Here is a 16418-nt window from a genome sequence, read left to right as displayed (position 1 = left end):
ATTTACACTGTAATAATGTAGTAGTGGTTGGGGTACAGTCTAAAGCAGCTTCTTCTGAGGACAATATCTGCTGAGCAGAAGGGAAGAGTTTGGGGTGCAATCTTTCCGCGGAGAAGAATTTAACTCATATAAATACAGCATAACGATTAAACATACTTATACTGAAAACATACCTCTGAAGCAGGCACATCCATTTTTCCTTTTCTTCTGAAGAACTGCAAAGAAAATGGAAGAGAAATTAAACCATGATGAAAATTTAAGATAAAATATTTAAGATTGTTAATTCAGATAAAATAATCAACAATCTTAACCGGTAACCATTGTTACTGACGGGGCTGGGCTGTGTACCATCTCAACGTCGGCATAACTGCTCAGGAGAACCTGCTGTGAAAAGTTCCCTTAGGACTAGTGACACAGTCAAAATATTCAGTCCCCTTGGACTTATTTTTACTTATTTTACTGGTATTCCGTAAGTGGTATTAGACTAGTGAGAGGTGGCTCCTGTACTAGAAAAAATATTTATTTGAAATATAAACATCTGGTTTTAAAAAAATACATGCAAACCATATGATCATGAGCAGATAATTATGCAACAGTTTTTTGCTTCAGTTTCCATATCTATAAAGCTGGCTAATTCGTGATGTGTATCATTAGTGCCAAATAGAAAGTCTGAAATTAAGAAAAATCAAAGAGAAAATTGGAACACTGATGGAAATATCCTGGTCCAGAAATCAGTTTCTGTCAGGAAAAGAACCATCACTTCATGTATAAAATTGTAATAAAGTCATTTCATTCATAAAAAGCGTATCTTGGGGGTCAGGTAGTGGCACACCTAGTGATGAAGTCATTTAAATTAAACTAAATAAAATGGTAGCAGAGGAAGCTTGTATTTTTAGGAGGGGTGAGGAACATAAGTGGTATATCTCACCTCCCCAGGTCCCTCCCCTACTAGGGAGAGAGAGAGACAGGCTGGGAGTATGGATCGACCTGCCAACGCTCATGTTCAGTGGGGAAGCAATTACAGAAGCCAGACCTACCACCTTCTGCACCCCATACTGACCCTGGGCCCATATTCCCAGAGGGATAAAAATAGGAAAGCTAAAAAAGGGGATGGGATGTGGAGTTCTGGTGGTGGGAACTGTGTGGAGTTGTACCACTCTTATCCTATAGTCTTGTCAGTATTTCCATTTTATAAATAAAAATTACAGAATAAAAAGTGGGATACATATTATATGAGCAGATACTAAGGAATGTTGACCATGACTTGTTTTACATGTCATCAGACTAGTGGCTCAAAAAACAGTTATCTCCTAGTCAGTCACTGTACTATCTATAGTGAAACAAAAAAAGCTAAAACAAATAGCTTTGAATTCTAAAACTGACAGAATCTATATGGAACTCCAAAAATGAGTCAAACAGAAAAGGATAAATTATAAAAATTAAATTCCCATGCTGTCCCCTTGGGAAAAAGGTAGAAGACCATCACATCTCAAAAAAGGCCCAGTCATTTCATATTTCCCTATCTGAACTGTGATTCACAAACCTAAGATTAATAACTACCAGAAACATGGGAACACCTTTTTTTTTTAAAAAAAAAAAAAAAGACATTTCAATCTGAAAATTATCTACAAGGTGAATCATAAGGACAGTATTTTAAGTCCTTACTGTGAATAGCACATTTATAGATCAAATGAAAACCTACTTTGTCAGGCTAGTATAAAAATCATATTTTCTTATTTACTAGAATACATGCTTTCCTTGGTCAAACCAGAATACAGGTGAGCAAGGTGTCACCAAAAGACATTTTATGATGTCTCCAAAGCAGATGAAGAGCTTCTGGCTTTCAGCCTATCATGGTCACTGCTGACATTATCTTTTCCTATCCCTAGACTTGTCCCTTGAACATCCAGAGGTGCTCTGACTCCTTGCCACACATGGGTTACAGGGATGTTTGCTGATATGAAATTATTGGTGTCTAGGAACCAGTCCCCTTAGTTTCTCCTTACAGTCATTTCCTCTTGGGCCAATAAACTAAATGCCAATAGTTCCCAACTCATTCTCAGCGACGGGAGACTTTCTATTACACATGCTCTACTCTTCCCAGACTTGTGGGGAATCTTTCATATGCCTTCCCCCTTTTCACTGTACATGATACTTCTTTCTCTTGTCCTGACTTTGATCAAATGTGCATAGTTGTTTGAACTGGGAAGTTCAAAGATGTGAACAATATCTTAACATTAAAGGAAGGGAGTGCTGGAGGGGAAAGTATATAGATTTTATTCCTTTTTACAAGTAAGAGGTGTCTTAAGTTAATGTTCAAACTGAGCTAAATGGCTCCTAGAGTTTTCAATACCATTAATTTTCATGTTTTATTTTAAAAAACTTTTGGGTGGAAACATAACCATCACTATGGGAGGTGTGCCAAAAAGATGAGTTTATTGACTTTAGCACACAGAGCACAATATTTTCCTTTAAAAATGAGGGGAGGATAAAATCTGATGAACACTTTTCTATCTTAGAAATTGTACAGTTGAATGTGTTTCTCAGCAGCTAATCATATAAATGAACAAGCTATGATTCTTACCTGAATGTGACAACGAAGTTGACTACTGGCCATCCCAAGACAAAGGATTTTATGGCACTCGTGTGGCCTTCTCCTACTTCATCGATACAATTTGCTGTCCACATATCAGTTAGCTTTATTTTATTTTTTAATTTAAAGTTGTTGTTACATCTAGAAAGATATAAACCAAACAAGAGCTCCTATTAAGTTTGCCCCTTCAATTTTATGGGAGCTCCTGTACTTGAGATAAGAAGCAATTACAGAAGCCAGACCTTCTACCTTCTGCATCCCACAATGACCTTGGGTCCATCCATACTCCCAGAGGGTTTAAGAATAGGAAAGCTATCAGGGGAGGGGATGGGATAGGGAGGTCTGGTGGGGGAATTGTGTGAAGCTGTACCCCTCTTATCCTATGGTTTTATATAATATATAAAGGAAATATAACAATGATTGGCACATGGTGAATGCTCAGTAGATATTATATTAGCCATTAGAGTGGGAGGCTTTATTTATACTTTCAGTCAGCTCCCTGGCTTTTGTCTTGGAGAGCCTGGTACTTTGTTGGTCTAAAGCAGAGGCAGAGAACAGTTTGAGCCCCCAGATGCCACCTGAAGGGGGGGGTCGCTTCACAAGCGGTGAAGCAGGTCTGCAGGTGTCTATCTTTCTATCCCCATCTTCCCTTCCTCTCTCCATTTCTCTTTGTCCTATCCAACAACAGCAATAACAACAGTAACAATGGCAAGGGCAAGGGCAAGAAAAATGGCCTTCAGGAGCAGTCGATTCGTGGTGTAGGCACCGAGCCCCAGTGGTAACTCTGGGGGTCGCTTCATTAGCAGTGAAACAGGTCTGCAGGTGTCTGTCTTTCTCCCCCTGTCTTCCCCTCCTCTCTCCGTTTCTCTCTGTCCTATCCAACAACATCATCATAAATGGCAACAATAACGACAACAATAAGGGCAATAACAAGGGCAACAAAATGGGAAAAAAAAAAAAGGTCGCCAGGAGCAGTGGATTGGTAGTGCAGGCACCGAGCCCCAGCAATAACCCTGGAGGCAAGGAAAAAAAAAAAAGACAAGCTCCATGAAAGCAAGGACCACATGCCTCACATTATTCACTGTACCTCCATCATTGATTCAGGGCATGAATGCTTGTTGAAGAATCAACTGACACCATATTTTGCAAAAATAAGCAAAAATTGTTCTTCAGATACTAGCAACAGTAACACAGGTCAGGCACTTATATACTACGCGCTTAGTGGAAAGGTGACCCCTTTGCTAGAGGAAATGTGTACTTACTTGACTTTGGTCACAATAAACAGATCATTGAACAGAAAAATATGTCGTTCTTGCTTCTGCAGGCCTCTTCGAAGTTCTACACGGCCGTCAATCAGCAGGTCTCGATCGGAATGATCAAATATGGAGAGTAACGCACCTGTTTCCACACCAGTGGAAATTTCACTGTAACAGATCACAGCACAAATCTTTAGTATGATCAACTTTCTATAAAATGAGTGTATAGTTGATAAATATAAACCCCTGAATTTTCCAGAACTGCAGTGGTGCGACTTCCTAATTGTTCCCCTCATCTACCTTCACACAGTAGCTTCTTGCATTTCACTATGAGAAGGTTGAAGGTTCACGAGGTGGCGCAGTGTGAGAGCACAGGACACTTGCTTACTGTCCTACACACCTCCACAGGCTAGAGCTGAATGATGCTCTGTCTCACTTATAAATAAAAGAAAATTCTCAAAGTGAAGTCCAAGGTTTTTTTTTTTTTGTATTTTTTTTAAACTTTAACTATAGCATTGCTCAGTTCTGAATGACAGTGGTGCTGGTGATTGAATCTGGGGTCACAGTCTCAGGCATCAAAGTCTTTTGTATAGCCATGAAGCCGTCTCCCTGACCTGAAAGCTTTATAAGAAGAAGCACATATACACCCCAACTTAGTCTGGCACTGAAATTTTAACTGCTGCCTGTCAATTCACTTAATTTAACTGAACAACATTTCAATGTAAACGGCACAGAGCAGTATATGCCTTCAAATAGCTGGGCATGCATATAATTGACTTAAGAGTCCAATATCTGTCATTTAAAATATTTTAAATTTAGAATATTGGGTGTGTATTTACTGAGTTTTGACAATCTGTATAATCTAAAACCTTATTAAGATATAGGTAGAACTCCAAAAACTTCTCCCTTTCTCTTGTTATATAAAATACATGAATATGGCGTATCTGTGTATAGTTTCTTTTTTCATTAAAATATAAGAGCTATTAGCTCAAAAGTCTCTAAACTCCAATTTTTACATATTCAATTATTTTAAAAATAGCCACAGCAAGCATAGCTACTGGTAGCTTGCCTGCTTTGCTTACTCTACAAAACTACACCTAGAATCTGATCTGCTGGGCTTTGATAAAATAGAGCCTTGTGGGTGAGACCTCAAGTCACTGAAATGTCTTTTTACCTCTGAATCAGTGATCCCTCATCCTGTTACAAGGTGACATCATTTAAAAGAGTTATCTCGGGAGTTGGATGGTAACGCAGCAGGTTAAGCACATGTGGCTCAAAGCGCAAGGACCAGCAAAAGGATCCCAGTTGGGAGCCCCCCTACCCGCTCCCCACCTGCAGGGTGGTGAAGCAGGTCTGCAGGTGTCTATCTTTCTCTCTCCCTGTCTTCCCCGCCTCTCTCCATTTCTCTCTGTCCTACCCAACAATGACAACAATAATAATAACCACAACAATAAAACAACAAGGACAACAAAAGGAAATAAATAAAGAGTCATCTCTAGAAACTCCCACTCCAACCTCCCTTTTTCCCAATAGAGCCCTTGTCTCCCCCTCTTCTGAGTGGTGAGTCTTTGGCTGTAGTCTACACATAGTACTATCAATCAAAGATTCACTATGCAAGCCAACTCAATGGTCATATGTCTTTAAAATTTTAATTAAATATTTAATTCCTCAAATAATATTATGATGAATATTATTCTACATAGGCTCACCAACAGAGTAATCACTCTGATCCCCCCCCCCACTTATTAGTTTTGTCTGTTGTAGAAATTCCTGAGTAGAATCACAGCGTTACTCTTGTGTAAGATATCTGTTAGGCGTGCCTTCTGGATTTGTTCATTTACTGTATTTACCAGTAATCCTTTATGTTGTTGAATAGCACTTTCCATACCCAGTTTTAAAATTAGCCACACCAGACTGTGTCTATGGGCCTAGCATTAAAAAGCAGTTACTTTGAATCTGGCAACCTCAACCTCAAGGATCACATTACAGAATAAGATATTTTAAGCAAGCAGTGAAATCACAATTCTAATAGGAAGAGTAGTTTTATAATAAAAATGAGCCTATACTTCACAATGAAATTGAGATTTACTTTGAGCTTATTCATAGATCACTAGCAATGAAATCTGGAGGGGGGATGGCAGACAGTATATGGATCCTGCTTAGGGTTAAGCATTCTGGTTGGATCATCAGTGTAAACTTCTTAAGGGCAAGGGTATTTATCTAGTTAGTTCATTGCTGTGCTTTGACCACTGTCTGGCCACAGAACAGCTGACTGCTGAATGATGGTGATGCACATGTGTCTTCTTGTGGTCTCAGAGACTGTTGTGGATCTCCTCTAAAGGTGGTAGCTGCTGGCAGTGGCCAGGGAAGAGGCAGGATTTTTTTTTTTTTAATTGGAGAAGGGAAACTTCTGTTTGATCTTTTGTCTTACTAAAGGAGTACAACTCCTTGGGGTTGGCACTGAGATGTCAAGAAATGAAGGAAAAGAAGTCCTAACTCATAAATGGTACCTTACTTTAGTGGTATCTTAATTTATTTCTCTTAGGGCTTAGGAGTTCTCTGAGTATTATTCATCAGATATTAGTAAGTACCCAGCTCAGGAGGCCTGTCCTGACTACATGGTCACTCTCTAAATGCCACATTTTATTTTATGAGATGTCATTTTTAAGACTTTTGTTTGCATGTTTTGCTACCCACATCAGCCTAGTAGAAAGTAAATCTTGTTAAGGATACACCTACATGCCTAGAAAGGTTCTGTGATACACAGATGGCACAGTTGTTCAGTTACCAGTGGCCTGGTGCCTATCTCTTTTGGAGTTTATGATCTGAGAAGATAAACTAATGACAAGGAAAAGGAACCTGAGAGAAACAGCATACTGGAGATAGATCTCCCTATTTTGAAAAGCATTTGCTCTGCTATATTTTCAGGGCAAACATGCAGAAACCCCTTTCTTCCTGCCAAACGAACTTACATTTGACAAGAGTGATGTTTCCTTTTATACTGAACACACACTGAGAAACACAATCATGTGACTTGCATGGGCAATGCCAACTAGTCTGCCTTAGCTGTGATGCTGGTACCAGAGGAAGACTGGTATTTACACTTGAGTTAGTGTGAAGTTGTTAGTGTGGGAAGAGAATTGATAATGAGGACTTGTTCTGTCCTTCCTTTGCCCTCGTCATCTCAATGATGACCCCAATTAACGGAGGACAGCAGAAGTTACTACTAGCCAGTTAGTATTTTCTCAACCCTTGGCCTTGAAGATATGAGCTAAAACAACCATCATTTTTCATTCCAGTTGTAGATTTCTATACTTTGAGAATATTTTAGAGGGAGAATATTAGTGTAGGCTGGAGGTATCTAGGAAAAAGCGGGTAAGAAAGAAGTTTGTAAATGAGGCAAAGAAAAAATTATGTTACAATACAGCAGCACAAGAAATAGAACATCAGTGAAACTTTCATGGGAATTCTGTATGAGCCAGGGAAGCTTGCCATGAACTGAACTTAATCTTAAAGCAGTTCTTTAAGTAGAGACACAGGAAGGGATTTTATATTCAAGGCACAGAGAACTAAGTAAACTGCAGAGCTGTTTGACGGCTGAAGGTATGCAGGCAGAAAGCCAGGGGATGAGGATTAAAAGATTTTTGGAGTGGGAGTCAGGCGGTAGCACAGCAGGTTAAGCACAGGTGACACAAAGCACAAGGACAGGTGTAAGGATCCCGGTTCAAGCCCCCGGCTCCCCACCTGCAGGAGAGTCACTTCACAAGCAGTGAAGCAGGTCTGCAGGTGTCTATCTCTCCCCTTCTCTATCTTCCCCTCATCTCTCCATTTCTCTCTGTCCTATCCAACAATGATGACATCAATAACAACAACAGTAACTATAATAAAAAACAAGGGCAATAAAAATGGAAATTAAATAAGTAAATAAATATTTTTAAAAATTCAAAAAGATTTTTGGAGTTAGACAGACCTTGGCTTGAAACCTAGTCTATTACTTCAAGATAGTGTGACGTTGGGGGGTTAGTGAAGCCCCTGAAATGGCATTTTGACCAGTCTGTGAGATGGAAGTGTCAGCGCTTACTTCTTAGGGTTGCTTTGAGGACTCTGGGAGCTCCCTAACGCACTAGCTGAGCACAGCACCCCAGCTCTACACATGCTGACTGCTGTGGTGGGGCTGGCTGCGGGGTAGCACCAAGTCAGTGGGAACCCTTCTGGGATCCAAAGAAGTCTAAAGGGTTACTTGCTTTAGAAAAGCATTTGCCTCTGTATGGCCTGAATAGCACCCTCTTCTTCCTTAAGATGTGTGGTTTCTAGCTCTACCTTGGCACAAAAACTACGATACATATTGAAAAGCAGCTTAGGAGAGAGTCCCTCCTACTGGAAACGGCAAATAACAATTTATGCCTGGCAAGCAAGAAAAACTACTAATTTTGTTGGTTTCACTGTCTCTATGTGGGAGGGAAAGTAGATAAAAACGGCATGTGTTGAAAAACCATCCTTATTTTCAGGGCAGAGTTGAACCCCAGGTTCACATAATGCAAATGTAGTCAAACACGGCATTGGTGTTCAGCGATGATAACGTTTCTGGATTCAGGTCTGGTCTATTCCACCACCACCTAAAATTCATAATGCTGAAACGTACTCTCTCTTGATGTTTTGACATTCCAGAGCCTATAGTAGCTATCTCCAGACTTCTAGTCTGAAAAGGCATTAAGACAACCCTCCCACAGTTGCTATGGAGTTAACTTCATTCCCTGAGATCTGGACATGGCTCAATCACTCCTGAGGATAGACTTCACCTACAGAATGCACTGGGAGGGTGGTTCTCAAATTTTAGCTTATATCTGAATCACAGAGAACTTGTTAAAACAGAATTGAGTGCTGTTTCCTACGTGCTTGATTCTATTTGGATCTAGTCCCTACAGGCCGGATGCCTAACATGTCTCCCGGTGAAACTGGTGCTCCTGGGCCCAACACTGCACTTTGAAGACCACTGCCCTTCGAGGTTCCTTGCCTCTCTCCCTTCCATATTTTAGGCTTTATTGTTTTACTGAGTTTCTTAGATAGCTTGAGGAATTATTACTTGAAGAGGTCCATAATCTATCAAATTGATTAGATGAACACATATGGAAAAAGTCTGTGCCTTTGAATAAAATCCACTCAGTTTTCAAGAAAGCCTCTTTTAACAGTAAAAAGAAAGGAAGGAAGAAAGCACTCTACATTTCTAAAGAATCTTATAATGAATGAGATGGCTTGCTTTAAAAGAGAGGTTTCTGCTTTCACCTAGTTACTTGAGGCTGTGTTAGAACACACCCACTAGGCTTATAGGGAGAAGTAGGAGGGTGAGAGACGGAGAACAAGTTATGACTGAGTAAGACAGGGCCGAAAAAAAAGGAGGGATGAACTGTTCTTCCATCAGTTTTTTCTAAGGGGTTGAGCCTCACCACTTCTCACTGGGGGACGCAGGGAATACTGAAGATCAGTCTTTCTTCATATAATTTTTATTCCAGGTTGAGTGCAGTGATCCTGCGGCCTTAAGAGTCTCAGGCATGTGAGTCTTTTGCTTAACCACTATGCTGCCTCTCCAGTCCCAGCAATGATACCCTCTGAATCTTTTTTTAAATTAAAAGTTTTTATATTTATTTATTTTCCCTTTTGTAGCCCTTGGTTTTTTTTATTGTTGTTGTAGTTATTTTTATTGTTGTTATTGATGTTGTCATTGTTAGGACAGAGAGAAATGGAGAGAGGAGGGGAAGACAGAGAGGAGGAGAGAAAGGCAGACACCTGCAGACCTGCTTCACCAGCTGTGAAGCGACTCCCCTGCAGGTGGGGAGCCGGGGCCTTGAACCAGGATCTCTAACTGGGATCCTTACGCCTGTCTGTGCGCTTAACCCACTACACTACTGCCTGACTCCCCTCTCTGAATCTTTACGGGATGACATCCTGATTTTTCCACTTAGGCCAATTCTCTCAGAACTGGAAGAAGCCCCCATCCATCTCAGTGCATGATTTCAATGTTTTAGGAAAAAAGACACTGGCTATTATTCTCCTTTATAAAAGTCCTGTTCTGATTACAATGGCCTTTTATTCATTCTCTATTTTTTATAATTTTATGGGGGAAATAATAATTTATGAACCTTGACTGTCATATGAGTACCGTTTCTTGTCTCCCCGATAGGTGTCAGCACATCACATAACTACCCACTAAAGTAGTCCTCTGTGCTTGCTTAAGGCTAGTAGAAAAAAATGAACCTGCGGCCAAAGTGAACCTAGCCTGGCCCCAGTGCTCGCTCATGCTCTGTGTATGTAATCACAGGCACTCTTGCCCTCTCACTCTTGGGCTCCTCATTCCTAAAATAAAAAGCCTGGGGAAAGATATATATATTCATTTTGGTTATCTTTCTTCCTGTCTGAAGCTTGTTAGAAAGCTGCTTTGCAACCATGCATAGGCATTACCTCAGGAAAAAAAAAAATAAGCAAAGATGTTTGTAAAACTAAGCATGTATAGGTTAAAAGGCAAGAGACCGGCACTTTTTAATGATGTTCCTTTCGGTCACTACCAGGCTACTCCAACATCCGTGGCCCTAGTCAGGGAATTCTGGGATTCCCACAGAGATATGCGGGGCCTACACCTCTAACAGGTCCCTCTCTACACCATCACTGATCATCTCCATCAGGAGTATCATCATGATGCCCTCTTGTGGGCCTCTACAGGACCTTGCCTTCAATGTAGAACAAAGGTGGAAACTGCCCCACTCTCTAAAGGGAGGCTGGGTTAATACACTCTGCTACTGAAGGAAGACGGGTCCTGAAATGAGTGCAGCCTAGAATGTCCCTAGTGACCATGGAATGTGAGCTCAGACTGACAGGGAAGCAGAGGTTACACAGGCTCCTGTGCTAAATATGAATAGACATGGGCCCCAGGTCAGATTGACGGGGTTTACAGTTAATGGTAATTATATACTTTCCCCATATTCGGAAGCTACTCTCTGCCCTGATCCAGCTTTCTAGTCCTACAACCCCCGCCCCCCAACACTGACACCATTTTCCTAGTCAATACTTTTAGCCCACCTGCATACTAGCTGTCAGGCTCAGGCAAAAATTAGTAAAGTCATGGGCCCCTTGGAATATACTTAAAATAGACTCCTTTCTTCCAGTGTGAAGACTCCAAATTTCATCTCCTTCATTCTTACCTTTAGTTTCCTGATTATCAGACAGTTTGTTCTGCTTTATATCTTACTTCTTTCCAGCCACCAAGGTGCAGTTGCCACCATGATGCCAACCTGACTTCCCTAGGCAGACTACCTCACTAATGTATGCTGGAACCCCACCTCTCCAGAGCCCTGCCCCACTAGGGAAAGATAGAGACAGGCTGGGGGTACGGATTAACCTGTCAACACCCATGTACAGCAGAGAAGCAGTTACAGGGGCCAGACCCACCACCTTCTATATCCCATAATGATCTTTGGTTCATACTCTCAGGGGGATAAAGAATAGGGAATCTTCCAATGGAGGGGAGCAGATATGACGGCAATTGTATGGAATTGTACCCTTCTTATCCTGTGGTTTTGTCCATCATTAAATCAATAAAACTTAAAAAAATGTCAAACTCAAAAAAACCACCACCACCACCACCAACAACAAAAAACACCCAAGTGTGTATAGTGATTAACTCATCTTTCAGTTTTCTGGTTCCTAACTTTCTATAAACTTTATCAAATGAAGCATCTGCATATGTGATGTGAGCATCACTTCTGATTTTTAAAATAACTGATCACATATTTGTTCTAAAGGCTTTATGGTTCACAGAAGCAGGTCATATTAAATAAAATAATAATATAAGCCATATTTTCTATTATTGAACAGAATTCTGGTGCTGATAAAACTCCATGCCAAAACCACAAACAAAAAATAAAGTAGCACATACCGTGTACAACATTTTTCACTTACTTGGTGCTAGGTCGCTTTTGCATTATTGCTCTCTCAAGGAAGAGAGAAGGAGCACTCTTTCTCCGTTCTGAAACAGATTTCATTTTCTGTTGAGGAGAAAAAAAGGAAGACCTCATGGTTTACTGAGAAAGTAAATGTCAGTTTTCAATACGATTCAACAAAATTTTTTACTGCCTGTCAAGGAGTTTACAATCTGGGCCTGGGTGGTGGCACACTTGGTTGAGTGCACGTGTAACAGTGCGCAAGGACCCAGCTTTGAGCCGCTGTTCCCTACCTCCAGGGGGAAAGCTTTACGAGGGGTGAAGCAGGGCTGCAGGTGTCTCTCTGTCTCTCTACCTCTCTATCACCCCCTTCGGTCTCCATTTCTGGCTGTCTCTATCCAATAAATAAATAAATAAAGATAATTAAAAAATGTTAAATAAAGATAATTTAAAAAATTTAAATAAAGATAATTTTAAAATTAAAAAATTATTTAAAATTTTTAAATAAAGATAACTTAAAAAATTTACAGTCTCATTATGGATATCTAACATAGGTACAAATGTCAAGAAACAATATATTTTAAGATCAGAGAATAGGAGTGTAAAAGGCTGACCAGAGTATTTTGGGAGGAAAGCCACCAGAACCATTATCGTTGACTGCAACTAACAGAGAGATGGCTGACTATGTGCCAGTTCCTACATAAAAGGGAGGACAGGGCTAGCTCAATTATAGTTCAAAATGTCATCAGAGTAAGTGTCATTCTGGTTCACAACTCACTAAACACATTTAAGTCTCCTTTCTGCTTTGACCTTGAGGATTCACCTTAGAGAGGGAGGAGCCATATTCCTTATTTACCTCCACAGCCTTCCTTCTGCTGCCCCTGACCTGACCCTCTGGCGCCACTGTCAGCAAATCCAAGCTCTCACACTAGACCTGCGCTAGTATAATATTTACAATTCTGAGCTTCCAGGTTTTCAAAGAACTTAAAAAGGGTTCAAATGACAGCCCCACCCCCTCAAAAGAACAACAACAAAAAGGTTTTAAAATGTGAAGAAAATGGGACTGGATAAGCAGCTCACTGGGTAGGGTATCTTGTCATATGTGTTAGCCTAGTAATCACATCTCGCCTTGGGGATGGTGCTGTGGTGTTTCTCCCTGTCGGTCTAAGATACTTTATCTGTATAAAAAGTTGGCCATGTCAGTGTAGAAGCAATTACAGAAGCCAGGCATCCCACCTGCTGCACCCCATAACGATCTCTGGTCTATACTCCCAGAGGGATAAAGAATAAAGGAGCTTCCAATAGAAGGGATGGGATACAGAACTCTGGTGATGGGAATTGTAAATCAGAAACAGAAGGATGAATATGGGATGATCTCACTCTCAGGCAGACGCTGAAAAACAAGACCAGAGGAGAAAACACAAGTAGAACCTGAACTGAAATTGGTGTGTTGCACCAAAGTAAAAGACTCTGGGGTGTGTGTGTTGGGAAGTACATGTCCAAAAAGGATGACAGAGGACCTAGTGGGGGTTGCATTGTTATGAGGAAAACTGAGAAATGTTATTCATGTACAAACGATTGTATTTACTGTTGAATGTAAAACATTAACCCCCCAATAAAGAAATAAAAAAAAGAAAAAACAAAAAAAGTTACTATGATAGTTAACCATATAATAGTTAAATATCAGTGTAGTGAAACTTTTTTTAAAAGCTGTTGTTGGGTAATAAAGAGTTACATTTTCTTTCTGTCTATAATTTGTGTGCAATACAATATATGGAAATATAATGAAACTATTGATCCCTTTACAAATGTGTTAACAGTATGAACCTGTCAGAACAGGTTGAGGCTATGCTTACATCAACACCAGCACATTTCACCGTTGTGATAGGGAAAACCTTCCAGTGCTTTACCTCACTGGAAACAAAGGTGGGTTTGAGAAGTGTATGATTTCTTTGTTAAGCAATAATCACAATACACACTGATTTCACAGAATGTCCAAATGTTTAAGGTGCATCCTCAGATGACTTCCTAACAACTCAATGCTATTCTGAAGCTGAATGTTTTAAAACCAGCTAACTTTATCTACAGTTTTCTTTTTTTTGTCTTACTTGCTATGTGGTGCCAGAGATCACATGTGTACAAATGTCCATAGCAAAATTACTCGTTACAAGAAAGTATAGACAGTCTCAATGTCAGTAACATATATGAACAAATTGTGATATACGTATATTCATAAAATGAAATATTACTTGGTTAATAAAGTTGCTAGTACATATAACATAGATGAATTTTGAAAACATTATGTCCAGAATAAACAAACTATAAGAACTTAAGAACAATAGGTTAGCATTAAGCAAACTGTTTCTAAGACTCTGTGAGGACTATGTTGTTTATCTCTGGAAGGTGGTGGGTGGGGTGGAGACAGAACTTTGGTGGTGGGTGTGGTGTGGAATGTATTTTACTGATACAATCTTGTAATCCAATATTAATCACAAAGTGAAAGAAGAGAAAAAAAATAGACTAGCATTTGCCTAGGGCTTGGGGAGGCGAGGGAACCAGGCAATGATAGTTCAGAGCTGTGATGGTTCAGGACTGTGGTATTCCTGTTCAGACAATGAAAATGTTCTAAACTTAACTCTTTTTAAAATATTTATTTATTTATTCCCTTTTGTTGTCCTTGTTTTATTGTTGTAGTTATTACTGATGTCATTGTTGTTGGAGAGGACAGAGAGAAATGGAGAGAGGAGAGGAAGACAGAGCAGGGGAGAGAAAGATAGACACACCTGCAGACCTGCTTCACCACCTGTGAAGCAATTCCCCTGCAGGTGGGTGCTGGGGGCTTGAACCGGTATCCTTCCAACGGTCCTTACACTAAATTTAACTCTTAATGGATACACAATTTTGTTCAAATACGAAAGCCACTCCACTGTGTATTTTAAATCATTTAATTGTATAGCATAGGGATTGTATCACAACAGAGCTGTTCAAAAGCATAAAGCTATCTGCCAAAGTATGAGAGTCACTGAGGAAACTAGTCCAGGGCTAAAGCTGTTTTCTTTAGTCCTATAACAATCATCTGAACCATAATACACAGAAAACCGGAAATGATTTCTTTGTTTTTTGGGCAGAATGTGTTTTATACAAAATGTTTCAGCAGCACTTCACTGGAATTCCTGCAAGGAATACGTCCACTTGCCTCAAATAGCAGCACCCACACCTCTTCCCCCCTCCTCGGCACCCTTATTCAGTATTTGCACCTAGTAAATCCTCCATAGCTGGGTATCAGGGAAGTGAAGTTAACACAGCCTATCACTGAGAACTTAATGTGGCAACTAAGTGTGTGTGTGTGTGTGTGTGTGTGTGTGTGTGTGTGTGTGTGTGTGTGTGTGTGTGTGTGTGTGTGTGTGTGTATCTAAGGAATGAATTTGTGACTAGGCAGCTGAAGCAAAAAAAAAAAGTTCTGAACTTTTACTTTCAACTCTGAAAACTCTTTTTTTTTTTTTTTTTTCCTCCAGGGTTATTGCTGGGCTTGGTGCCTGCACCATGAATCACACCTAAGTAGTCTCCCTAGAATTTTAATTTCATGTCAACTAAGAGATACTGTACTATCGCTTGGAACCTCTGTTACACTGCATATGGCCACTCTTAGTCTCAGAGATTAAAGGAAAGAAAGAAAGTGTATCAAAGAGAGGAAAAAAGATTTGTGTCAGGTAAACTGCATTTTTTCCCTAGTCACTTTATGAAGACACACAATCAAGCATTACAGTTGAATTTTTGTTAAACTGTGCTGAAGTCACTTTTAAACTCTTAAAAATGATCACAGCATTACAATTAATGGCTTCCCACACTTATGGACAACTAAATTCTGACATGGGGACCCAGAATATTGAATGGAGAGAGGCGAGTCTCTTCAATAAGTGGGTGTTGCTGGGACCAGGTGATGGTGCACTGGGTTGAACATATGTATTACCATTTGAAAAGACCCAGGTTCAAGCCCCTAGCCCCCACTTATAGGGGGAAAGCTTCCCAAGTGGTGAAGCAGGGCTGCAGGTGTCTCTCTCTGTCCACCTCCCTTTTATTTTTTAACTTTATTTGATAGGAAAGAGGGATATAGGAAGGGAGAGAGATAGAGAGATACCTGTGGACCTGCTTCACTGCTGAAGCTTTCCCCCTGCCAGAGGGGACTGGAGGCTTGCTCCCAGGTCCTTGAGTACTGTAATGTGCCGGACTAAGAAGGTGCGCCGCCACCCAGCCCCTAAAATAAAATTTTAGTTTTTTTTTCTTTTTTAAAAATCTTTTTGTAATCTATTTACTGTTAGATATAGACAGAGAGAAATTGAGACAGGAGGGGGAGATAGGGAGGGAGACAAAGAGACACCTGCAGCTCTGCTTCACCACTTGTGAAGCTTTTCCCCTATAGGTGGGGACCAGGGGTTTGAACCTGGGTCCTTGCACACTGTAATGTGTGCGCTTAACCAAATGCACCACCACCTGGCCCCTTTAATCCTCTCTATCTCCGCCTTCCACCTTAGTTTTTCTGTCTCTAATAAGTGAATAAATAAAAATATAAAACAAACACAAAAACGAAAATGTTGGGAAAATTTAATTGAAATGTGCAGACAAGTGAAACTGGATCAC

At 40.2% G+C, this 16418-nt stretch overlaps 1 protein-coding gene across 1 annotated transcript in view; it reads right to left on the bottom strand.

The window, feature by feature from the left end:
- The window catches only part of ARHGAP20 (Rho GTPase activating protein 20), a 45732-nt gene that overhangs the window by 19958 nt on the left and 9356 nt on the right, over positions 1–16418 (bottom strand). Inside the window, exons 2-5 of the mRNA XM_016194015.2 lie at positions 11800–11885; positions 3856–4017; positions 2585–2734; positions 174–215 (exon numbers count right to left, since the gene is read on the bottom strand). Of these exons, the coding sequence (XP_016049501.2) occupies positions 174–215; positions 2585–2734; positions 3856–4017; positions 11800–11885 (440 nt within the window). The remainder of the gene's footprint in view (positions 1–173; positions 216–2584; positions 2735–3855; positions 4018–11799; positions 11886–16418) is intronic.

Source organism: Erinaceus europaeus, chromosome 20, assembly GCF_950295315.1.
Source record: "Erinaceus europaeus chromosome 20, mEriEur2.1, whole genome shotgun sequence".
Classification (NCBI taxonomy): domain Eukaryota; kingdom Metazoa; phylum Chordata; class Mammalia; order Eulipotyphla; family Erinaceidae; genus Erinaceus; species Erinaceus europaeus.
This window is presented reverse-complemented; position numbering and strand designations above follow the sequence as displayed.